Source organism: Oryctolagus cuniculus, chromosome 1, assembly GCF_964237555.1.
Source record: "Oryctolagus cuniculus chromosome 1, mOryCun1.1, whole genome shotgun sequence".
NCBI lineage: Eukaryota > Metazoa > Chordata > Mammalia > Lagomorpha > Leporidae > Oryctolagus > Oryctolagus cuniculus.
Genome location: NC_091432.1, coordinates 234,650,554 through 234,675,870, shown reverse-complemented (window position 1 = coordinate 234,675,870; position 25,317 = coordinate 234,650,554). Strand labels below are relative to the sequence as shown.

Sequence of the window (25,317 nt, the reverse complement as noted above, 5' to 3'; positions counted from 1 at the left end):
AAACTTGTTGAATAAACTGAAAGCAGAATGAATTACTAAAACAATGTAATGATCTGTCTTATTTTCGTAGTTTTCGGAGCACGCTCTACCCCACTCCAAAAAGCCCGCGGGACACTGGGCAGACAACTGCGCATGAGTCACCATGGGGCGCCCCCCCCCGCGGTGGCACCCTTGTTGCCATGGCAGCGTGACGCCGAGGGGGACGGAAGTGACGCAGGTACTTCCGCTTCCACCAGCGCAGCACTTCCGGGTTGAAAGAAAGGTGGCGACTCGCTCAGATGGTACGTTGAAAGCGCGGTTTTTGGTTGTTTGAGGTTTTTTTCTTTTTCCTTTTTATTAATGCGCATATACTGAAGGAGCGGCGCCGTCGTCTGTTCTGTCCCGGGAGGCCGGCCCTTGGCCTGCGGTCCCTGGCGCCGGGGTCCTCGCTGCCGGCCCAGGCCCGACCTCAGGGTCCGAGGCGAGGGTGTGTGGGGAGAGGAGATGGGAGGTTCGCTGTGGCTGGCCCCTCCGCCGTTGGCTGACAGAGCTGCGGCTCCGACGTGGGAGGGAGTCCGGGCCCCGGCTGGGGCTGGTCCCGGCCGGGCGGGGAGTGACCGTTCTGGCCGCCGGGTCGGCGTGGGGCCCCGGGGCAGCCGCGGGGCAGGGACGGCTGCTGCCGACTCGGCCCGGCCTTGCGGTCGTCTGGGGAGTGAGCAGGTGCCGGGGAGCGCTCGCGCGCGCGCTCTGCTCGCCCATCCCCGTCTCCCCCTCCCCTCTCCCCTCTTCCTCCCTCTCCTCCACTTCCCCACTCTTCCCGTCCCTTTAGAAAAACGTGAAGCGCCTTGCTGTGCCTGGGAGGAAGGTGGACAGCCGGGTGGGACCGCGGGATGAGAAGACGGCTGCAGCCCCTCCCCCGGTGCAAGAAACTAGCGATGGTTGGAGGGCGTCCGTGCAGGGGAGGCTGACGCCGCAGGCCCGCGCAGGGAAGGCCCCTGCAGGCAAAGCTTGGCCACTTCCTCTGTGGCGGGGGGCAGGGAGACGAGGGCCCCAGATGCCAGGTCTGGTGCGCAGCGGGTTTCTGGTCCACCGTGTCTGCCGGAAGTGAGAGAGGGAGGCAGAATGCATACAGCTGGTAAACCGTTGTTTGAAGAACCGCGGAGCAGTGGAGCGGCGCTGGCCCAAGACTTGCATGTCGCGTTGCTAGTGGCCACCTCAAGAGCCGTTCCAGGAATTAGGAATGCCCAGGCTATCGTTTTGACCTTAAATCGGCATATAAAAATTATCAATCAGATATTTTTCCTGCTTTGTTCTAAGTCTTCAAGACCCGCAGCGTGAAGGGGGGGTGTTTGGCGAAGCGGTTAACTCACCGCCTCCGAGCTCCCGGTGTTGGAATGCCCGGGTCCCAGCTCAGCTCCTGATTCCGCTTCCTGCTAGGGCACAGCCCGGGAGGTGGCCGGAGTCCCCGCCACCCGCGTGGGAGAACTGGACTGAGCTCCCGGCTCCCTGCTGTGGCCTGGCCGAGCCCAGGCAGCATTTGAGGAGTGAGCCAGTGGATGGGCAGTGTGTGTCTGCCTCTTAGTAAAAACTTTTTAAAAACTCCAGTGTGTATCTTGGAGTTTTGGGCACGCTTTGGTCTGGTCACATCTTGCGTGCTCAGTGCCTCGTGTGGCTAGCGCCTGCTGTCTGCCAGCAGAACCTCAGGATACAGTTCGGCCGCGGGGCAGTGTCCAGCGCCCAGCCCCCAACCGCAGTGGGGCCTGACCCAGGTGTTCACGGTGGTGCCCGTCTGTCCAGTTGTGAGTTCTGTCTCCAGCTGTTCTCAGAAAACATTAATTCTTTCAGAAAATATTCAGCAAGCTCCTCTGACAAGCCAGGTGGTAGGCCAGGTGCGGGGTCTGGGGTGCATGATACAGTCTGCTAGACACTGAGCACCCAGACAACTTACGGCACTCATTCTTGCCATGTAGAGACCTCGAAGTCCCCACACGTCTCTCTGCGTCTCCTGTGGGAGCTCCCAGCCGGGTGCCCTGCAGGGCCAGGCTGGGGCGGAGCTCAGTGGGGCGAGGGACTTGCCCTGTGGAGGCCGGGCCAGGCGTCCTCAGAGCTGCCCTCTGCAGCAGGCGTGCGGAGGACCCAGCCTGCAGATCCCGGGACAGCGCCTGTGGACCTGCTGTTAATGGAAACAGCACGTGCTGACCGGAACGTGAGTGCTGGGCAAGGAAGCAGGCTGCTTTGATTGTCGAACCGTGAATGATGTTACACAGTCCAGTAAAAATCTCGCGAATTCAGAAGCGATACAGAGCAAGGAGAGGAGTGCGATGTTTGCAAAGGCGTGTGTTTCACCGCCTCGTTTGTGAGGTCCACCTCTGCTCCTGCAGTCAGGCGCCACGGGCATTTCAGTCAGTGACGGGCCTGTGCGATGGTCGCGTACCTGAAAATTCCTGTCACCACGGGATGTTTCTTTTTCTTTTTTTTTTTTTTTAAGATTTATTTATTTACTTGAGTGGCAGAGTTACAGAGAGAGGGGGAGAGAAACAGAGAGGTCTTCCATCGCTGGTTCACTCGCTAATTGGCTGCAACGGCCAGAGCTGCGCTGATCCAAAGCCAGGAGCTTCTTCCAGGTCTCCCACATGGGTGCAGGGGCCCAAGCACTTGGACCATCTTCCTCTGCTTTCCCAGATGCATTGGCAGGGCGCTGGATTGGAAATGGAGCAGTGGGAACTTGAACTGGCGCCCTTATGGGATGCCGGCGCTGCAGGTGGAGGCTTACCCTGCTACACCAGAGCGCCGGCTCCTCCCGTGCACTTCAAGCGGTGTCATTGGTGTCGTGTAACATAATCTGATGCAGGCTCATACAGCTTCATTTTGCTGGGATTTCCCTCCCTTGAGGCTGACGTCTAACATGGAAAAGTAAACTGTTGTCACATTTCCCTACAGGAATAAAATGGAGGAAGAGTCAAGCAGATTTGAAATCCGCACGCCGGTTCTTGCCAAGAAAAAGAAAAAGAAAAAGCATTGCTCGTCCAAGGAGGGACATCAGAAGCGTTGCCGTGAGAGGCTCAGCGACTCGGCGCTGGCGGGCGGGCAGCCCGAGCTAACCAGGAGCAGGAAGCGGAGACAGGATTCCGAGCAGCTCCTTTCCCCTCCTCCAAAGAAATCCAGAATCTGTGAGGGGACTGGGAAGGCCGCCCCTGGATCCAAAAAACATAAAAGGAGAAAAAACAGCGCTTTAGGGGCGGGCGAGGAAGCAAGTGCTACACAGGACCCTGCGGATAAGGAAAAGGTCGGGGACACAGGGAGGCGTTTCAGGGAGGGTGGCGATTTCGGCTGCGCTGGTGAGAGCAAGAGGAGAAAGCAGGCAGCCAGGGAGCGGGATGTGGATTTCGGCTGCGCTGGTGAGAGCAAGAGGAAAAAGCAGGCAGCGTCCGAGCAGGAAGCAGAGGCGCCGCGTGCAGTTCCCCGGGCGCACGCCCGTCATCACAAAGTCAGGAGGAAAAAGCATAAAGACCGTCCCGGGGAAGCTGCTTCCCCCGACGCCAGCCGGGGGAGCCGGCACGCGAGCCTCACGCTGCCCCACGTGGAGTCAGAGGGGCAGGAGGCCCTGCTTTCCCCCAGCGCAGATGGGGAAGGTGCAGAGCTGCCAGGCTCTGTGAGCACGCACAGGTCGAAGAAGAGAAAGAAGAAGAAACGCAGGAACCCGCAACTGGAGGCACCGCCCGGGCCTGCGCCTCCTGGGGAGGCGTCCCCTGCAAGGCCGAAGAAAGCGGCCGGCAAGGCCGGGGCGGCGGAAAGCGGTGATGCGCTTGTGGGGGTCCAGGCGCCCCACAGGGGGAAGAAAAAGTCGAAGAAAAAGCGGCACAGCTCCGAGGGCGGTGCGGCAGCGGCCGGCGACAGGTTTCCACGGCCCACCGGGGACTCTGAGGAGGCGCCGGCTGAGTCCCCGCAGGGGGACGGTGCCACGGGCAGAGAACGTGTGAAACACAGGCCGCGAGAGGAGAAGACCCAGGCCCGCTCCAGAAAGAAGCACGTGGAAGCAGTGCGTAGGTAATGCGCGGCCGCGTGCCTTCCCGGGTGTGCCCGACCCTGCCTCTTGGTCAGCACCGGTGCAGTGAGTGGCAGAAACCCACGGGCCAGGCCGTCGCTGTGCACGGTAGCACACCGCGTGACAGTGGGCCGAGCAGGCGGCGTGAGCGCCTCGTGTTTGAAACGGGGTGACCAGATACGACTTCCACCAGAGCTACTCCCCTCTGAAGTTTCATGTTTAAAAGCCGTTTTAAAGACCCACAAAATTACCTTTGTCTGGAGTCTTGCAGCTGGAGGGGTGGCTCGATATGTAACACTTAGAATGCTACAGACTAGCAAAAAAAAAAAAAAAGGAATTCTCCCTAACATAAGAAATTCAGGTTTCATTATTTATATAAATGTCATTTGAGTATACTGTTTTCTGTTTTGTTTTGTTTTGTTTTTTTAACCACTTTCACAGTTCCTGGGTCTGAGTCCGATTCTCTCCCCATTTTTACGAAGTGACTTTTCCATGTATCTTGTTTCATGGAAAAGTCACGGGAGCAGGGCGCCACCTCGGGTGGTGATGGTCATCTCTGGGCCCGCGGGCCCGCCACATCCTAGTGCCAGCTTGTTGGGAATATTTTTGGAGCACTGATGGTGAGGCAGGAGCATTCCAGGGCTGTGATGAACTTCCACTGGGCTGTGGGCCATTTGAAAGCTGGTGCCTTCCACCCAGTGTTATCTGAGAAGTCAACTGATAGACTTGAACGTGCTAGGAGAGTAGAGATATGACGGAGCCTTTGGGGTGAACTGAATTGGGTACAAGGAAGCTGAGCGAGAGGAACACTGAGGCCATCGCTAACCACAGTCCCAGCAGGTGAACGCTGGTGCAACTAAATTGGCAGCCAGTGTAGTATAAAGCGGCCCTCCTCGAGAGGCTGGGGGAGATGTGTCCTGAGCCCGGTGGGGGCAGAAGAGAGCTTCCCTCGTTAGAACTCCGGGTCTTAACAAAGAGCTAACAAGGTGAGCAAGCACTGCACAGGCCCGCACGGCCTCTGGCCGCCTCTGACTTCACTCCGGGCCCGTCGGGTCACCGCGGGGCTCGGAAACCGCGGCTGAATCCATCCCCAGCTCCCAGCCAGCTCTACCACTGGCAGTCTTAGAGCTGTTTGAGGAAGAGTTTAAAAGCTGTTCGGGCCCAATGATGTGTGGGTGTCGATCACCCCCCAGGTTCGAACCTGCAGATGAAGAGGAGGCTACCTGGGAGCCAGCTGCTGATCCTGACGAGAGCTGCTCGCCTGGAGCCGGGAGGGACACGCGGGACCCCGAGGTGGACCTGGACTACGCTGTGCAGCAGCTCCGGGAGTTCATTCCTGACATCCAGCGCAGGGCGGCCGCCACCATTCAGCGCATGTACCGGGATGACCTGGAGCGCTTCCGGGAGTTTAAGGCGCAAGGTGAGCTGGCGGCGCCTTGCTGGCTGCTCTGTCGGTGACTTTTCTTCTGCAGATGACTGGGGTTTTACTGACGCCCCAGAAGCCTCCGGTGGCTGCTTGCAGCTCCTCTGTCCTACCAGTCGCTGTGTCTGAGTTCTGAAATTCACAAAACGAAGTGCCTGCTTTCCTTCTTGCCCAATTTCTAGTAAAGAAGGCAAGGAACGGGGCCAGACGGGCCAGCAAGCCCCAGGCTAGGAGACGAGTACTGGAAGAGGAGGAGGCACGGAGGTTAGTTGAGACACTCCAGGGGATGAGGATACGGAAGCGGAAGCACACAGCCGTAGTGCAACTAACACATCTCAGATTAGCATCAGCACCTTGGGTGAGGCCCCGCGTCTCCCCGAGAGACTCCTCTGAGGGCGAGCTGGCTGTAGTGGGCGTGGTCTCGAGGGGCCACCCTGGCCTCCTTGATTGCACTGTGTTGCAAGAATGTCCTGGAAGCCCCTGGGTCTAAGAATCAGCTGCAGGTTGAAGGCCGTGTACTGCAATGAGCAAGTATTCTGAGTGTCTCTGTGTGGGCCTTTGGAAAAGCAAAGCAGGAGGCAGCGGTACCTGCTAGAGCCCCTGGGCACAGCATCAGGATGCCGCTGAGGGTGCCCGCAGGCCGCACTGGAGTGCCTGGGTCCCAGCTTCCTGCTGCTGCCCACTGCGGGAGGCAGCAGGTGATGGCTCAGCGACTTGGGTTACCCAGGAGGGAGACCTGGGGTGAACTCTGGGCTTCCGGCCTCAGCAGAGCCCAACCCTGGCAGTGTGGGGAGTGAATCAGCGAATGGGAGATTCCCTCTCCATCTGTCTCTGCCTTTCAAATAAAATGAAAATAAACTCAAAGTAAAATGAGAAGCATTAGCTTTGTGGAATTAAACAGGTTGAAGAGATTAGTTCAGGAAAATAAGCAAATGAAGCCAAAGCAAAGCACACAGCCTATAGAGCGGTAGCGAATGACCCCATTGTACTGGTATATTCTGGGTTGAAGCTATCAAGTATGCATTTTATAAAATGTTTTAAAAATAGCCCTAGGAGGGGCTGGTGCTGTGGTGCAGCTGGTTAAACCACCACCTGCAGCGTCTGCATCCCATATGGGCGCTGGTTCAAGTCCTGGCTGCTCTACTTTTTAAAGATTTATTTATTTATTTGAAAGAGTTACACAAAGAGAGAAGGCAGAGAGGTCTTCCATCTGCTGGCTCACTCCTCAACTGGCCACAATGGCCGGAGCTGCTCTGATCTGAAGCCAGGAGCCAGGAGCCTCTTCCGGGTCTCCCACGTGGGTGCAGGGGCCCAAGGCGTTGGGCCATCTTCTACTGGTTTCCCAGGCCATAGCAGAGAGCTGGATCGGAAGTGGAGCAGCTGGGAATTGAACCAGCGTCCACATGGGATGCTGGCCTTGCAGGCGGAGGCTCTACCCACTACACCACAGTGCTGGCCCCTGTTCTACTTTCTGATCTAGCTCCCTGTTAATGTGTCTGGGAAAGCAGGGGAAGATGATCCAAACCCTTGGGTTCCTGTACCCATGTGAGAGACCCGGAAGAAGCTCCTGGCTCCTGGCTTTGGCCTGGCCCAGTTCTGATCTATGCAGCCATTTGGGGAGTGAACCAGAGGACAGAAGATCTCAATCATTTCTCTCTCTCTCTCTCTCTTTCTCTCTCTCTCTGTGCGTGTGTGTGTGTGTGTGTGTGTGTTTCCATCTCCCTCTCTAACTCTGCCTTTGAAATAAATAAATTCTAAAAAACAAACAAAGCGTTAAGAACGTGCTGTAATTGCATAGCCGCGTGCTGCCTCTGGGAAGCTGTGAGTGCTGAGGAGGGACAGGAGGAGGAGCCCTGAGCTCTGTCCCCTCCCCAGGGCGCAGCCTGAGGGATAGATGTCAGCCTGCATGCTCCCAGCAGCCTTAGGGAGCCGGCAGAGGGCAGCAAGCAGGGCTTCTTGTATCTTTATTATTACCCTGAGAAGGCAGAGAGAGAACATGTTCCCTCCCCCAGTTCACTCCCTGTGTACCTGCAGCAGCCGAGACTGGGCCAGGCTGGAGCCAGGAGTCAGGAACTTAATCCAGGTCTCTAACGGCTGACAGGGACCCAGCTGCCTCCCGGGATGTGCATTGGCAGGAAGCTGAAATCGGAAGTGCGGCCGGGACTTGAACCCGGGTACTCCAGCGTAGGATGTGGGCATTTTAATCACCAGGCTAAATGCCCAAGGGCAGTTTCTGGTGGACTTTTCTTTCAATGCTATTTGAATTTCTAATAAATATATATGTGTGTGTTATTTTTCTAATAAATAAATGTTTAAAAAACATTGATGAAGCAGGAAAGATGGTGGGGAATAGGGTGGCCAGGAAGGACGGAGGCGAGAGGGTGTGGTCGGGCTGACCTCTGAAGGAAAGGTCTGTCTCCCGGGTGGATGGGGAGAGGGAGTGTCAGGTGCACCAGCAGGGTGCGCCCGTGGCCCTAGGGTTCTGATTTCTCGTGGAAGAATCCGTAGCGTTACTGACATAACTTTCTGTCCCCAACCCTCTGAATCCTAGGTGTCGCTATTAAATTTGGTAAGTTTTCTGCGAAGGAGAACAAGCAGTTAGAGAAAAACGTGGAGGAATTTCTGTCGCTGACGGGAATTGAGAGCGCAGACAAACTGCTGCACACAGACAGATACCCAGAGGAGAAGGCCAGGGTCACCAGCTTAAAGAGAAGACACGCGTTCCGAGTGCACATCGGTGAGCTGAGAAACAGCGCTGTTTCATCCTGGTGTGCGTGTGCGTGTGCGTGTGTGTGAGCGAGCCCCATCGGGCTGAGGGAGGCTTGCTCTGGAAAGCTGTGTGTTCATCTCACAGGGAACCAGCAGCCTGGGACCCCCACAATACCGTTCCTGAGCCTCAATCCAAACCATGGTAAAATTACTCTGGCTTCTAAGGGTCTTCCCCATGCAGCGAGCACACCAGGCCTGGAGCCCCTGAGCACGGAATGTCTGGTTTGCAGAAGTCTCTGAGGAGCTGGTGATTGTGTGCGTCTGCTCCCCAGCCCCAGAGAGCTCCCCGCGAGGCCGGTGACATGCCCGCCCCGCCCCGGCGCGAGGCCTGGGACAGTCAGTGTCGTTAAGGGGCTGTGCTGTGTCCCTCGTAGGAAGGGACAGTGGCTCCTGCCGCACTGACCGCTTTCCTCTGATGGCAGGTAAGGGTATCGCCCGGCCCTGGAAACTCGTGTACTACCGAGCGAAGAAGATGTTCGATGTCAACAATTACAAAGGCAGGTAAGCAAAGGCCTCGGACTTCTCTCTAGTCTGCGGACACAAAAAATTGACATTTCAGGCAGCATTACGGCGCAGCTGGTTAAGCTGCCGCCTGCGACACCAGCGTCCCATGTGAGCACCAGTTCAAGTCCCGGCTGCTCCACTTCTATGCAGCTCCCTGCCAATGCGCCCAGGAAGGCAGCGGAAGGTGATCCAAGTGCCTGGGCTCCTACCACCCATGTGGGAGACCCAGATGGAGTTCCAGGCATGACTTCAGCCTGGCCTGGTCCTGGTTGGTGTGGCCATGCTGGGGAGTGAATCAGTGCATGGAAGGTCCCCCCCCTTCCCCCCCGCCAACTACCTTTCAAATAAACTAATATATTTTTTTAAAAATCGACATATCCACAGCTGTAGATGAGAAGTGAAAAGCACAAGGAGTCCTTGGGAAACCAGCGTGTGTGGTCAGGTGCGCGTCTTCAAGGCCCGTTCTGACTTCCTGCTCTTCAGGGAACTTCGTGTGCACTCTTCCTTGCATCCTCTGCTTCTTACACTTTGCCTTTAGCTTCGCCACAGCCCGCCTGTCTCTCCGTTACTCACATCTTCTCTGCCTCCACTACGTTGTGAGCTCGCTCCTGTGGCTCTGCTGCGTAGTAAGCTCCAGGCACTCCTCATCGGCAGGGTGTTCCCTCGACACTCAGCGTCATTCCCCGGGTCTTCGGTAAAGATTGGGAGGTGGAGGTCAGCCACTAGCATTTGATCCTGTAACTGCAGTTCAGTAGTGCCGTGCAGAGAGCTTGATGTGGTTATCAGTCCTGCCGCCCTAATTCCCAAACAGAATGCCTACCTGTCATTTGTTTCCCGCATTCCAAATTTAAAAACATCTGGGGCAGACATTGAGACTGTCAGTAACCATGCCTGCCACCTCCACCCAAGTGCCTGGGTTCAGCTTCCAGCTCTAGCTCCTGACTCCAGCTTCCTGCCAGGGCAGACTGGGAGGCAGCAGTGATGGCTCGAGGACTGGGTCCCTGCCACCCATGTGGGAGATCTAGATTGAGTTTCTGGTTCCTGGCTCCAGCTCTGGCTCCTGTGGGGCTTGGGGGAGCAAACCAGCAGGTGGGAGTACTCTCTGCCTGTCAAATTAAAAAAAGAAATAAAGAAACAGATAGATCGAGTGTTGACTACAGGTAAGCACTGTGCCCATCTGCTCAGGGACAGAGGGATAAGCAGGAAGTCATCAGCTCCTCCCAGAACCACCCCCCTCCCCCCAAAAAAAAAAGACCAGCAACCGTCGGCCCATGTGCTTGAGCTCTGAGAGGCCGAGAGGTGAACTAGGTAGCATCGGCCGAACTCTGCTCACCGTGTGGCTCCAGCCCGGTCACCTGTGTCACCTGGGCTTCCGGCAATGGCACTGCCTGAGCTTCTGTAAATCTCTACCAAAAGGGGTCTCCCTGGAGGAAGGTAGCCTCCCCCCTCCGACCGAGGCCTGCGCTCCCTTCCTCCCCAGCACCATGGCTGCACAGCTGTGACAGGACCTGTCAGGAGATCCACTGAGACACCCAGCTGTGAGCAGGCCCAGTCAGGAGATCCACTGAGACGCCCAGCTGTGAGCAGGCCCTGTCAGGAGATCCACTGAGACACCCAGCTGTGAGCAGGCCCTGTCAGGAGATCCACTGAGGACGCCTGGCTGTGAGCAGGCCCTGTCAGGAGATCCACTGAGACGCCCGGCTGTGAGCAGGCCCTGTCAGGAGATCCACTGAGACGCCCGGCTGTGAGCAGGCCCTGTCAGGAGATCCACTGAGACACCCAGCTGTGAGCAGGCCCTGTCAGGAGATCCACTGAGGACGCCTGGCTGTGAGCAGGCCCTGTCAGGAGATCCACTGAGACACCCAGCTGTGAGCAGGCCCTGTCAGGAGATCCATTGAGGACGCCCAGCTGTGAGCAGGCCCTGTCAGGAGATCCACTGAGACGCCCGGCTGTGAGCAGGCCCTGTCAGGAGATCCACTGAAGACACCTAGTTGTGAGCAGGACCTGTCAGGAGATCCACTGAGACGCCCGGCTGTGAGCAGGCCCTGTCAGGAGATCCACTGAGGACGCCCAGCTGTGAGCAGGCCCTGTCAGGAGATCCACTGAGACGCCCGGCTGTGAGCAGGCCCTGTCAGGAGATCCACTGAGACGCCCGGCTGTGAGCAGGCCCTGTCAGGAGATCCACTGAGACACCCTTTGAATCGGGACTCCACAGAATGCTCTTGGCAAATTACTGTTGGCAGCCAAGGTCCCATTTTCTACCTGTGAGAATTCGTGGGGAAATGAGATTTTTAGAATTAAAGCGTTTGTCCTCTGATGATAAAAAGTCCATGTAGTTGTGCTGATTACTTGTGTGTGGGTAGTGGGGACTCCTGTGTCGTTTCTGATCTCCTGGTCTGACTTGTAAAGCATGCCCCCCTTTCTCGTAGGTACAGCAAAAGAGATACCGAGAAGTTGAAGAAATACCACACCCTCCACGGAAACAACTGGAAGAAGATTGGCGAGATGGTGTCCCGGAGCAGCCTGTCCGTGGCCCTGAAGTTCTCCCAGATCAGCAGCCGTAAGTGGGGGCCTCAGGCCCACCGCGGTCGAGGAGTACTTTCCAGTGGCCAGAAGTTTCCAGGCCCCTTTGAGAGTGTTGGGTTATTTTAAAATTTATTTATTTGAAAGGCGGATAATAGGGAGCAACAGCGAGGGAGCTTCCATCTGCTGGTTCTCTCTCCAGATGTTCACAGCAGGTGGTGCTAGGCCACACCGAAGCCAGGGCCATCTTCCACTGCTTTCCCAGGCCGCAAGCAGAGAGCTGGATCAGAAGAGGAGCAGCTGGGATTGAACAGACGCCCGTATGGGATGCCAGTGCCACAGGCAGAGGCTCAGCCTACTACGCCACAGTGCCGGCCCCTCGCTGTTGTTTTTTAAGCTGTTCCCTCTGCTAATTCATTTCATGTTCTCATGTGTATTTGGTGAAATCATGTAGCTTTCACCGACAAGGATGATTTCCCCCACTCCAGTCACTTTCATACCAAATGTAACAGCCGTGGACTGGTTCCCAAGGAAGCTGCCCTGTGGGTGGACGTGGGCACAGGAGCTCAGGGGATGTGGGAGGGAGGCCAGCCGTTCACTTAGCCCATCAGGCAGGGCCTTTTCCCAAACCTCTGGTCTCGTTTTCTCCTCTTTCATAAACAGTGGCCTTGGTTCAAGTCTTCACATTAAAACACCCGCTCTTTAAGAAATCGCCCTCAGTCGGGGTTACTGTGTGGACAGTGGCCTGCATATTCTGGCCACGCAGGTAGAGCAGTGCAGCCAGTTCTTTGAATGCCAAAGAAGCAAAATCTAGATGATTGGGGCCAGCATACTGGCATTCCTCATGTCCTGGCTGCTCCACTTCTGATCCAGCTCCCTGCTAACACTCCAGGGGAAGCAGCAGAAGGTGGCCCAAGTGCTTGGGCCCCTGCACCCACATGGGAGACCCAGAAGAAGCCCCTGGCCCAGCCATGGCCTTTCCAATACATAACATAAGTCTTTTTTTTTTTTTTTTTTAATCCATCTAAATCGTGAGTGAACCGTTGAGGTTTGTGACAGCCTGCGTGGATGACTGGCCTCCGAAATCCTAGGGCACCATCATCATCACACACTGTGTTAGTTACTGGGCGGTTATGTCACCCTAGGAACTTGGGGGAAGGCACGTTTGCGAAATAAAAGTCATCCCACTATTTTCTTTTTTAATACAGTAAATATTTGCAGTCCTCACAACCTCATGCAAGAGACATCGCTCCCAGAACCAGGGAAAGTAACTTTTTTGAAGTCACAAAAATTTAAGAAAAGAGTTTACTATTTAGTAGCTTTGGGCTTTGGTTGTTAAGAATCCATGACTGCCTTAGCAATCTCATTTGCGCATGTGAGCATGTGTGACAGTTTTAGGCTGGTGCAGTTGAGATCCTGCCCTGTGGCACATCTGGGAAGTATCTGATTTATCATTTTTAATACTGTGTTTGGCAGCAAAAAGCAAGACTGTCCTTTTATGTCTGTAGAAATAAATCATGGTGCTTGGAGTAAGACGGAAACCCAGAAACTAATCAAGGCTGTCAAAGAAGTGATTTTAAAGAAAATGTCTCTCCAGGAGTTAGAAGAGGTGGATTCTAAACTGCAGGAAAATCCTGAAAGGCGCCTGTCAATTGTGCGGGAAAAGCTCTACAAGGGCATATCTTGGGTAGAAGTGGAAGCTAAAGTGGAAACCAGAAATTGGATGCAGTGTAAAAGTAAGTGGTAAGTTTTAAGGTTTCTTACATAGATTTGACCAGGATGGTCTCGCTCTGGCCGTGGGTCTGGGAGTGGAGCTACTGAGAATATGGAAGTGGGGGCGAGCATTTGGCCTAGCTGCCAAGATGCCGGTCAGGACGCCCGTGTCCCGCATCAGAGGCCCCAGCTCCAGGCCCTGATTCCAGCCTCCTGCCAGTGCAGACTCTGGGAGACACCGTGATGGCTCAAGGAGTTGGGTTCCTGCCACCCATGTGGAAAACCTGCATTGCGCTCCCTGCCCCCAGCTTCCGCCTGGCCCAGCCCCAGCCATTGTGGGCATCTGGGGAGTGAACCAGAAACACTCTTCCTTCTCTCTCTCTCTCTCTCTCTCTCCCCCTCCCTCCCTCCTTCTCTTGCCCTCTCTTCCCTCTGTCTGTATCTGCTCAGATAAATTTTGCAAACATAGGAAAGAATATGGGGCAGGCTTTGGTGTAACAGTTAAGATGCCCACGTCACGTGTCCGAGTCTGTGGGTTCAGGTCCCAGCTCCGTCCCCGATTCCAGCTTCCTGCTAATCTGGATCTTGGGAAGCATCAGGCACTGTCCAAATAGTTGGGCCCCTGCCACCCCCGTGGGAAACCTGGATTGAGTCACTGGCTCCCAGGTTCAGCCTGGCCATTTTGGGGAGTAAACCAACAGATAGGACCTCTGTCTGTCTGTCTTTCAGTGTCTCTGTCTCTTGTTAAAATAAAAGGTGATATTTTAAAAAATGTGTAACTGGGGCTGGCATTGTGGCATAGTGGGTAAAAGCCACTGCCTGGGATGCCAGCGTCCCATGTGGGCATCGGTTCAAGACCTGCCTACTCCATTTCCAGTCGAGCTCCCTAATACTGTCCCTGGAAAAGTGGCAGAGGATGACCCAAGTGCTGGGGCCCTGCACCCGCGTGAGAGACCCGGAAGAAGCGCCTGGCTCCTGCTTTGGATCGGCGCAGCTCTGGCCGTTGCAGCCATCCGGGGAGTGAACCAGCAGATGGAAGACCTCTCTCTCTCTCTCTCTCTAACTCGGCCTTTCAAATAAATAAATAAATTATAAAAAACAATTTAACTGCCACGTAGACAGTGTACGTGCCAGGAGTGATCACCTCCAGCCCCGGGGCGTCGGCAGGTGATTTAAATTACCCTTGTGCGCCCTGACTCATTGAGGAGTGGCTTCCTCTTAAAGAATTTGAACTTTTTGTCTCTAATTCTTTTGTTAAACAAGAGTTACATTTGCAGCGTTTAACAAAATATTGTGAAACTAATGTTCAGAAGAGAACTCGCACACCTGGTGCCCAGTAACAGCTCTGCGTTTCATTGAGCTCTGTAGCTCAGCAGTTCCCGTGGCTGCGTCTGAAGTGAGGCCGCGGCAGTCACATGGACACAGGTGCAGGCCTGAGCGTGCCCAGTGAGCCTTGCCTGTGCAGCTTCTCCAGCCCCAGGAGGACACTGCGCTTGTCAGCTCTTCGATACGTTAGCTAAAGTAGAAGATACTTAGGGGGCGAGATTTACTTCACTTTACAGTTCACAAAGATCGGGGGCCCAGTGGTCCAGGCATCAAGTGAGGCAAGGGGATGTCAGGGTCACACGATCAGCCAGGAGGCAGAGATGCAGGGAGCTCGCGCTGTGTCTCTCTCTCTCTCTTTATTAAGATTTATTCCTTCTGAAGGCGGGGGGCAGAGAAAGATGGGGAGAGACAGAGAACTCCCATCTGCTGGTTCACTCATACCTTACAAGCCTGTTGCACCATGCTTATTTTAATAGAAGTCACACACTTGGAAATAAACTACAAAGAATGGATCAGGTTTGGGATGGAAAAGGGTATAATGTGCATGAAGCAGTCTTTTTTTTTTAAAGATTGCTTTATTTATTTGAAATTCAGAGTTATACACAGAGAGAAAAGAGGCAGAGAGAGAGAGAAATCTTCTAGCTGTTGGTTCACTCCCTAATTGGCTGCGCCAACCTGAAGCCAGGAGCTTCTTCTGGGTCTCCCACGCGGGTGCAGGGGCCCAAGCACTTGGGCCATCTTCCACTGCTTTCCCAGGCCACAGCAGAGAGCTGGATCGGAAGTGGAGCAGCCGGGACTCGAACGGATGCCGGTGCTGTAGGTGGAGGATTAACCCACTGCACCACAGCGTTGGCCCTGAAGCAGTCTTTTCTACCCATGTATTTTAGGCTAAAGAGAGAGTGGGTTTACAACCCTAAACTGGAGGATGATGTGTCAGTGTTAAAAAGGAGGAGTGGAGCTGGTATTCTGGGGCCGAGGGTTAAGCCGCTGCTGGTGATGCTGTCATCCGTATCGGAGTCCCGGCCGTTCCACTTCCAGTCCCGCTCTCTGCTGATTACCCGGAAGCAACAGAGGATGGGCCAAGGGTCTGGGTCCCTGCCACTCACGTGGGCAACCAGGCTGGAGCTCCTGCGTTGGCCTGGCCCAGCCTCAGCTGTTGCAGCCTTTGGGGGAGTGGAACAGGGCGGGGCGGGGGCGTGACCAAGGACGGTGCTGCCTCAGAGCCAGCACTGTTAAGTTAACATGCAAGGTTTCTCTTTTAATTTAAGTAAAACATAAGAGACTGGGACCCTGAATGTGGACTTAGCTTCAGTAGCATTGAAGTGTGCTGACGTGATACCTGTCAAAGCCGTAAACATGAGTAGCTGTGAGAGCGGCAGTGTCAGATACCTCCTGTCACATGTGGACACGGCAGCGTCAGATACCTCCTGTCATGGACGGACACGTGGACACGGCAGCGTCAGATACCTCCTGTCATGGACGGACACGCAAAAGCTGATGATTTGTTAATCACGTTGTGGCGGATGCTGCTCTTTTTTCTTTTTAAGAAGTTTTTATTGGGCCAGCACTGTGGCTAAGTAGTAGCATCCCATATGGGCACCAGTTTTTGTCCGGCTGCTCTGACCTGGGAAAGTAGTAGAAGATGACCCAAGCCCTTGGGCTCCTGCACCCAGCATGGAAGACCCGGAAGAAGCTCCTGGCTCCTGACTTTGGATCAGCTCAGCTTTGGCCATTGCGGCCATTTAGGGAGTGAACCAATAAATGGAAGACCTTTCTCTTTGTCTCTCCCTCTCTCTCTAATTCTGCCTCTCAAATAAATCAATCTTAAAAAAATTTTTTTTAATTTATTTGAAAGAGAGATCTTCCATCTTTCCATCTCCTGGTTCACTTCCCCAAACGCCTGCGACAGCCAGAGCTGAGCCGGACCAAACCCGGGAGCCCAGAACTCGGTCTGGGTCTCCCACGTGGGTGACAGACCTCACAGTGCTTGAGCCATGATGCTGCCTCCCGGGGTGTGCATCAGCGGGAAACTGGACGGGAAGTGGAGAAGTGCCGCATCCCCGCCGCCCTGACGAGAGACGGCGTGCAGCGGCAGCTTGACCTGCGGCACGGCGCCTGCCCGGGTCCTCTTGAAGGGGAGCACGTGTGTAACGTCTCCCGCTGCTGCTCTCCCTGGGCACTGCAGGCTGCCGTTTCCTTCAGCATTAGCGTCGGGCGCTAGAGAGATCATCAAGTCTGTGGGGAGCAATCCGGACTAGACTAAGTTACTCGAATTAGGACTTATTCTATGCATCTGCTCTCCCACAATATGGCGCTGGGAGAGAAGTAAACAGCTTCCGCACAGCTGCCTCCAGTTCAACCAATTAACTGTAGGACTTGCTCCTGATTGGAGAGCAGCGTACTCAGCCGAGTTGGGATTGGCGGAGGAGGACTATAAAGGAGGAGAGAGACGGCATGCACCGGGAACATCTATGGGGAACAGCTAAGGGAACCCGTGCAGCCCCCCAGAAAGCCGGCCGGCGGTGTGCCGCTCCCCTGCGGAAGTGGGGAATGCGGCCAGGGGGAACTGCCCTTCCACGGAGGTGGAGGGGATAGTAGCCAACCCGGGAAGAACCAGCAGCAAACCCGGGGAGGGCCGAGCAGACGAAAGAACAGCGCAGGGTCCTGTGTTGCTCCTCCACGAAGAGGGGGAGCGACATAGTGGTGCCGTGACTCGGATAGGAAACCTAGGAGGGAAAGACCGGGAAGAAGTGGGAAATTACTGGAGAGAGAGACTAGCAAACAGCCTAGGGAAAAGCCGGACGAAAAGGGTGCCGGAAGAAGCTATTGAAAGCCTAGGCATAGACTCGAAACAGCCTAGGGAAAAGCCGGACGAAAAAGGAGCCGGAAGAAGCTATTGAAAGCCTAGGCATAGACTCGGATACGGACTACGGGGGGAAGCTGGGAGAAATCTCTAAGGTCGAAAGCGAAAGTGAAAGCTAGAACAAACAGATTCGGACGCGGACTGTGGGGAGAGGCCAGGAGAAATGAGGGAGGAATATCGTTGGAGGAAAGCTTGGGGAAACATACCGGGTAGAGAAAACTGTTAGGGAAATTGAAGCCGCGGGGGGCAGGCCAAGGCGGAAACGAAAGCCACTTTGGGGTTCTCAGGTTAGCCCGGGAATAGGGGGCGAAAAGTTGAAACCAGAAGCTGAGACGTAAGCCAGATTGGGATCCGTCTGATTAGCCCGGGGAGCAAAGGACGGAAAGCCAAATCGTGGGGCGGAGACGTACGCTGGGTTGAATTCGCCAGGCTAGCCCGGGGAACTTGGATTGAATGCTAGTGGTGGAGACGCAAGCTACGCTGTGTTACTCGCGGAAGCCGCCGCGTGCAGAGAGAGCACGGGGCGTGAGTAGATAGGGAACGGGGCTGGCGTAGGCCGTGGTTCAGACGCGAAAGGGTTAAGCGTGGAGACCGCGGAGCGCGCAAAGCCGAGCCGCGCAAAGCCGGGAAGCTGCGCAGATGAGAGAGGCGCGCGGGCTGAAGCGGCGCAGAGCCGGGAACCTGCCGGCGGGGCGAGGTGCCGGAAAGCCGCAGGGATAAGAGAAACAGAAGTTTGGAAGTGAAGTAAAAGAGAAATGGGAATGCTGGAAGATAGAAGTGAAATGGGAGAGGTAGGAATGCCCGGAGATAGAGAAATAGAGAAAAATAAGGCCTCCCCTCAACATGCCAATTAGAAGGCTTGGATTCGGTCTGCCTAATCAAGTGAGGCGATGAGCACCTGCGGGCAGCTAGCAGCTTATGCGCCACAGGTCACCGAAGACAGGCACGAATTAACATCAGTAAGGCTTCCCCACAATACAACAATATTAAGCTTGGATTCGGTCTGCCTGATTTAAGGCGGTAAGCGCCAGCAAAGCTCGACCAGAGTATGAGCTGCAGGTCACCGAAGATAGGCACGAACCAACACTAATAAGTCTCCCCCACAATAAGGCAATGAGAAGGCTTGGATTCGGTTTGCCTGATAGGTTTTGTAAACACCTGCAGGCAGTTCTAGCAGAGCAGGGCATGCGCTGCAGGGCACCGAACACAGGCACGCATCAGCGCCTAAAAACCTCCTCACAACATGGCGAAGAGAGGACCCGGATTCGGTTTTCCTGATTGATAGGACTTGTAAGAGCCTGTGGCAACTCTAGCAAGTAGAGTAGAGTGTGTGCCGCGGGACACCGAAGACAGGCGCGTATCAACGCCAAAAATAAAAAGAAAGGGGGATCTGTGGGGAGCAATCCGGACTAGACTAAGTTACTCGAATTAGGACTTATTCTATGCATCTGCTCTCCCACAATATGGCGCTGGGAGAGAAGTAAACAGCTTCCGCACAGCTGCCTCCAGTTCAACCAATTAACTGTAGGACTTGCTCCTGATTGGAGAGCAGCGTACTCAGCCGAGTTGGGATTGGCGGAGGAGGACTATAAAGGAGGAGAGAGACGGCATGCACCGGGAACATCTATGGGGAACAGCTAAGGGAACCCGTGCAGCCCCCCAGAAAGCCGGCCGGCGGTGTGCCGCTCCCCTGCGGAAGTGGGGAATGCGGCCAGGGGGAACTGCCCTTCCACGGAGGTGGAGGGGATAGTAGCCAACCCGGGAAGAACCAGCAGCAAACCCGGGGAGGGCCGAGCAGACGAAAGAACAGCGCAGGGTCCTGTGTTGCTCCTCCACGAAGAGGGGGAGCGACACAAGTCGTCTCTCAGTTTACGGAGCCGTCTCGTCCAGCTGAGCTGGCCGTGGTGAGAGACATCCACCTGCCCTGTGATCAGTCAGAAATACGTTTCCCGTGGTTTCCTTTAGCATTAGCTAAAGATTTTTTTTTTTTTAATTTTATCCATTTATTTGAGAGGTAGAGTTACAGACGGTGAGAGGGAGAGACAGAGAGAGTCTTCCCTCTGTTGGTTCACTCCCCAGATGGCCGCAATGGCCTGAGCTGCGCCCATCTGAAGCCAGGAGCCAGCAGCTTCTTCTGGTCTCCTACGCGGGTGCAGGGGCCCAAGGACTTGGGCCATCTTCTACTGCTTTCCCAGGCTACGGCAGAGAGCTGGATCGGAAGTGGAGCAGCCAGGACTAGAACCAGTGCCCATATGGGATGCCAGCACTGCAGGTGGAGGATTAACCTAGTGCGCCACAGCACTGGCCCCAAGATTTTTATTTAAGATCTGTATATTATTTGAAAGGCAAAAGAAGAGAGAGACACAGAAATCTTCATCCACTGGTTGGGGAGTGAACCAACAGATGGAAGACTTTTCTCTCCCCAGATGGCCACAGCAGTTGGGACTAGACTAGACTGAAACCAAGAGCCAGGAACTCTCTCCCGGTCACCGGCGTGGCAGTGCTTGAGCTGTCGGACCACTTCCCAGGCGATCAGCAGGGAGCTGCAGCAGGGGCGGAGTAGCCAGGACTCACCCACACTCGAGTGTGGGACGCAGGCCCACGTGGCAGCCTGTCCTGCTGTGCCGCAGTGCCTGCCCCTCCACTTATTTTTTTTTTTAAAGAAACTAGATATATTCTTGTTGTTGGTAAATATTTGCATAGACGAGCTAACAAATTAGAAATTAGTTCTGGCCGGCGCCGTGGCTCAATAGGCTAATCCTCCACCTTGCGGCGCCGGCACACCGGGTTCTAGTCCTGGTCGGGGCGCCAGATTCTGTCCCAGTTGCCCCTCTTCCAGGCCAGCTCTCTGCTGTGGCTAGGGAGTGCAGTAGAGGATGGCCCAAGTGCTTGGGCCCTGCACCCGCATGGGAGACCAGGAAAAGCACCAGGCTCCTGCCTTTGGATCAGCGCGATGCGCCGGCCGCAGCGTGCCAGCCGCGGCAGCCATTGGAGGGTGAACCAACGGCAAAAAGGAAGACCTTTCTCTCTCTGTCTCTCTCTCTCTCTCTGTCCACTCTGCCTGTCAAAAATTAAAAAAATTTAAAAAAAAATTAGTTCTGTGTCAGTAGTGTGTCAGGTGACAGAAACCTGGGAGATTTTCACAGAAGCTGTGTTCCTGAAAGTAAAGCCGATTTTTGTTTCTTCTAACGTAGGACCGAGATCCTAACCAAGAGGATGAACCACGGTCAGGACATTTACCGCGGCGTGAACGCCCTGCAGGCCAAGATCAAGCTCATCGAAAGGTAGGGAAGCAGAAACGCCTGCCTTCCTAGCAGCCCTAGAGCAGCTGGCGCAGCGGGGTCTGCGCTGCAGTGACTGGGGTTCCCCTCCGTTATCCAGAACTTTCCATGCCTGTCACTGTGGGCGCGCAGCCCCCTTTCCGAGTCGCGGTTTCCTCATCTCTGATGCACACGAGAGTCATCGTGTCAGTGGGAGGCTAGCGGGAAGTGCCGCTCTGTGTGCTCCGTGAGTGGCTGGGGAGGCCTTGGAAGCTCCTGCTGTGGACGAGAGATCTCTGAGGACGGAGGGAGTCACACGAGCCCTCCTGCCCGGCACGCGCTGGCCCTGGGCCTTGGCAGAGTCCTCCCCGCAGGCCGTGGAGGCCTCCAAGGGAGGGACGACGTGGGCGGGTCTCAGGAAGCCCGGGAATCCCGCAGACCTGGGCCCCCGGTCGCAGAACAGGAGGCGCAGCAGCCGCTGTGTCCACCTCATTCTCCTCTCTGTCATGAGCTGTATGTTCCCGGCGTGCTTCCCGACTCTACCTCCTCTCCCCTCCGGGAAAGGCAGCACAGCTGGGCAGGGCCACGGGCGGCCTCCAGTCAGCAGTAGCGCACCTGGTGACTGGGCTCCATCGGCTTGTCCGTAGACGGGGCGGGTCCTCGCCACCCGTGAGCTGTGTGTTAGTGCACCTGCAGCTGTTAGCACAGAGCGAGTGCTGAGTGCGGACCTGCTGCTCGTGTCTGCTCCGTGGCAGAGGTGTGGGTGTGCTGCGAGAAACCAGCACGGAGGAGCTGGCTTGGAGCCCGTGTCTAGCTCTCTCGCTCAGTGCCCTCGGGCTGCCCTGGGGCTGGGGCGCCCACTTCACTGAGACCTCGGCGTGTGTGTGTGTGTGTGTGTGTGTGTGTGTGTGTGAGGGAGCTGGAATGGGGATAAAGGCACTGACGCCTCCCAGTTCTTTGTGTTCTGAGTCCACAGAGATGTCCGTCATGCCCATTTTTGCGTGAAGATTTGATTTGTATTTTTCCCTCCATAGGTTGTATGAAATAAATGTGGAAGATTCTAATGAAATAGACTGGGAAGATCTTGCTGCTGCCATAGGGTAAGACCATTTGTTGAATACTAAGCTAATTAAAAGGTAGAGATGACTTTTAATAAATGATTTTAAAGAGCAAGGCTGAAATTAATGTTGCATAGAGAAGTTTTATCTAAATGATGGCTGAAAGACATTGACTTTGCTAGCACAGTAAAAACCAAATTTGTTTAAATTTAGTGTTTCAGAGGCAGAGAGAGCTCCCATCCACTTGTCCACTCCCCAAATGCCCACAAGAGATGGGGCCGGGCAGGACCAAACCCAGGCCCCGGGAACTCAGTGCAGTCTCCCACGTGGTGGCAGGAGCCCACTTGCTCGAGCCGTCACTGCTGCCTCCCCTCCCAGGGTTTGCAGCAACAGGAAGTCGGAGTCAGGAGCCAGAATCAAGTCCATAGTCCATTGTAGATCCAGTCATCTTAACTGCGAGGCTAAAGGCCCACTAAAGGCAAACTGTGGTGAAAGGCTCTGAGCTGGGGCCAGCGTTGTAGCACAGAGCGTTAAGCTGCCCCCTGCAGCGCTGGCATCCCATGTGAGCACCGGTTCAAGCCGGCTGCTCCACTTCCAATCCAGCTCCCTGCCACTGCACCTGCGAAGCAGAGGAAGATGCCCAAGTGCTTGGCACCTGTCACCCGTGTGGGAGACCTGGATGGATCTCCTGGCTTCATCCTAGCCCAGCCCTGGCCGTTGCAGCCATTTGGGGAGTGAACCAGCCGAAGGAAGATCTGTGTCTCCCTCTCTCTCTCTCTAACTCTGCCTTTCAGATAAAATAAATCTTTGAAAAAGGGGGTGGCTTTGAGCTGCTAGGCAGATAAGATGTTCAGGGAACTAAGCATACGTTTTTCATTTTTCCTTTTCTTTTTTCCTCTCTCAGAGCCTTGTACATCATTTTACCTAAATGTTTTGTAGTAGCAGATTTTGGGAGGTACATCATACCTGGGCCTACCTCTCCATTCCAGTTTTCCAGTGGGAAACTAGTTGTAACAAGGAAGCATCGCCATTCAGTCAGACTGACTTTGGCAGACCGTTGAGGTCTGTGGATACTCTGCCTCAGTGACGAGGCAGTGAGTCGTCCAGACAGGCGCTTTGTCCGGTCTAATTACTGGGGGGAATCAGCGCGTTAGCAGGGAGCTGGATCGGAAGTGGGCAGCCAGGACTAGGACTGCTGCCCATGTGGGATGCTGGCATGACGGTGGCGGGCCTTACCCACTGCACCACAGTGCTGTCCCCTGCTAACCTGAGAAGTCTGTGGGAGACGACGTAAGAAAATAGTTCATGTTGGTAAGAAGCTGAGACTCCCCCGACACTTGCTGCTTCAGTCCCCGGAAGGCCCTACGGAACCATTTCTTAGAGCAAGTGAGGGAGCAGCCCCAGAGTGCCCTGGCGTTCAGTCCCGGGTCTTACTCAGGAGCGCTTGTACGGAACCAGCCTGGTGCCCGGCCGCCCTGAAGAGCAGTGGACAGGATCTGGTGCTCTCACGTCTGCAGTAACGGATACAACCTTCCTGGAGTCACCGTTACCGTTAGGGTCATTGAATACTGAAATGCACTGTAGATTGAAACACACCCGCGCATCCTTAGCATCCGTGTCTTGAGCCTTGCAGAGTGGAACATCAGCTGTGCCCAGCAGGCGTGGTGGTCAGGAGGGTAGGACCTGGGCCGCACCACCCGCCAGGAGGCCCGCTGTGCTGCCACGGACAGCCTCGGTTTCCCGTCTCCCCAGGTGAGGGGCGAGAGCAGTAGCTTCTTGGCGGAGCTGCCGTGAGGCCCCGCTGTTGCTGTGTTCGAGGCGTGCGGGGCAGGGCCCAGCACCTGCTGCCTGCCTGCCTGCCGTACCCGTTGTCTTCTCAGCTGGTGATGCCGACCGTCTCAGTTTAAACAGAACCCGTCCTGTCCTTCCAGTTCTCTGTGCTTACCCAGATGAACAGTGGCATTTCATTGTGTCCATCCTGTTTGTTTTTTAAAGATCTTATTTATTTATTTATTTATTTGGGAGGCAGAGTTACATACAGTGAGAGGGAAAGACTGAGAAAGGTCCTCCATCCGCTGGTTCACTCCCCACACGGCCACAACAGGCAGAGCTGTGCCCATCCAAAGTCGAACCAGGAGCTGCTTCCGGGTCTCCCAGGCAGGTGCAGGGGCCCAGGTACTGGGACCATCTCTGCTGCTTTCCCAGGCCTTAGCAGAGTGTTGAATAGGAAGAGGAGCCGCCAGGACTAGAACCGGCGCCCATATGGGATGCCGGCGCCGCAGGCAGAGGATTAACCTACTGTGCCACCGCACCGGCCCCACGTGTGTGTCCTGTTTTTAACACACGTTTTGGGCACGATGATTTCATGTTCAGGATCAGAAGTTCTTGTTGGTTGAGCTCGCCCGAGTCTTCTGCTTACGGCACAAGTACGGAGATGACGCGTTTTTAAGCTGACACTAACTTTGTATCATTTCCTTTCTGAAGTGACGTCCCTCCGTCTTTCGTACAAACTAAATTTTATAGGCTGAAGGCCACCTGTGTTCCGTTTTGGCAGAACAAGACTTTCCCAGGTGAGTTCTGCACATTTGCAGAGTTAGGAACGCGGCGTTTGGTGCAGTGCGCTGGTGGTGGAGTCGCGTGGGCGAGCGACCTAACCCCCGCAGCCTCGGCTGCTCAGTCTGCAGTTAGCGGACTGCAGTACCCACCCGACTGGGCTTCCCGGCGTGTTCAGCGAAGTACGGGACACGCAAAACACGGTCACGGCCCGCCTGTGAGTGCTGCTGGCTTGCTGGCCTGAGCTCATGCACACGTGTGCCCGTGCGCGTGCCACATGCTTGCACCCACAGCACACGTGTGCACACACAGACCACACACACACAGTTTCAGAAAGCGTGTGGAATGCCCGGTTCCCTCTTTGCTGGATTTGTGGGTGGTTTAGATGTGTAAGTCCCACACTCCCATCATCAGAGCTGCGTGGGGAACGGCTGAAAACGAGGGGGTTCCTGCACCTTGTCCCAGACCCACAGAACCCTGGCGTGCGGGCCGAGTCCGGGGCCTGGAGTTCTGCAGGAAGCTCCCGGGGCCGGGCTTGGAGTGGCGCTGGGCCCCGGGGCACGTGGTAAAGCGCCTGTGTGTGCGCAGCAGGCAGCACGCCTCGGTGTGAATCCCGTCAACTCCGTGACCTGGGGCAAGTCTCTTCGTGTCTCTGTGCCGCGGTGTCCTCCTTTAGAAAATGGGGTTAAAGCAGTGGCTGCGAGACCCGAGCAAGTCGGCGCGAGTAAGCCGAGTAGACCAGGGCCTTGGGGGCCGGAGTCACAGGGCTCGGAGCCTGGACATCGACAAGGGACATGGCACAGACGGGTGACTGCAGAATTCACTTTGTTCTCCCTAGAGATCATCGACTACCTTTACGAGACCAGTCTACCCCTGCTGAAAGGAAAGTTGGAGAAGAAGCTGGCGAGAAAGGGCCGAGCAGTGCAGGCGCCCGCGGCACCCAGGCAGGTGTTCCTGTTCCGCGACATCTTCTACTACGACGACGACAGCGAGCGGGAAGACCCGGAGGAGCAGGGCTGAGCAGAGGCCGCCGCTCCCGGTCCCGCAGCCGCGTGTCTCCCGCACGTGCTGCGTGAGCGCCGCGATGTTCAGTGTTGGCGTGTTAGGTTACCCTGCACACCGGTCAGACGTGTGAAGTGAGACTTCCATTGTGGTGCTTTGAAATTTACTAGCGTTTATACTAATGTTTGTTGCAGTGTGAAAAGAAAGAAAAGCGTATATTTTTGTATGATTTTGTATGAAAATAATTACAACTCGTAGTTTTATAAAACAAAAACTGCCTGATTGCAGCGAAGGGTGGA

The 25,317-nt window shown here is 55.3% G+C and overlaps 1 protein-coding gene across 3 annotated transcripts; it reads left to right on the top strand.

The window, feature by feature from the left end:
* Positions 1–203: 203 nt before the first annotated feature.
* On the top strand, positions 204–25,317 carry TTF1 (transcription termination factor 1). 3 transcript variants are annotated; one of them, XR_011382788.1, is made up of 11 exons: positions 204–281; positions 2,920–4,026; positions 5,218–5,444; positions 7,999–8,184; positions 8,639–8,717; positions 11,150–11,280; positions 12,752–12,979; positions 20,340–20,429; positions 21,440–21,505; positions 23,948–24,033; positions 24,855–25,317. XR_011382788.1 is itself a non-coding variant. In XM_002721947.5 (11 exons), exons 2-11 carry the CDS (start codon positions 2,927–2,929, stop codon positions 25,034–25,036), a joined length of 2,382 nt encoding a protein of 793 aa, XP_002721993.3. In that variant the 5' UTR covers positions 204–281; positions 2,920–2,926; the 3' UTR covers positions 25,037–25,317. The 3 variants fall into 3 exon arrangements, 2 of the variants coding, with proteins under 2 accessions (XP_002721993.3, XP_008247289.3); XM_002721947.5 differs by having other exon boundaries at positions 12,752–12,986; XM_008249067.4 differs by lacking the exons at positions 20,340–20,429; positions 21,440–21,505; positions 23,948–24,033; positions 24,855–25,317 and adding an exon at positions 15,551–15,682.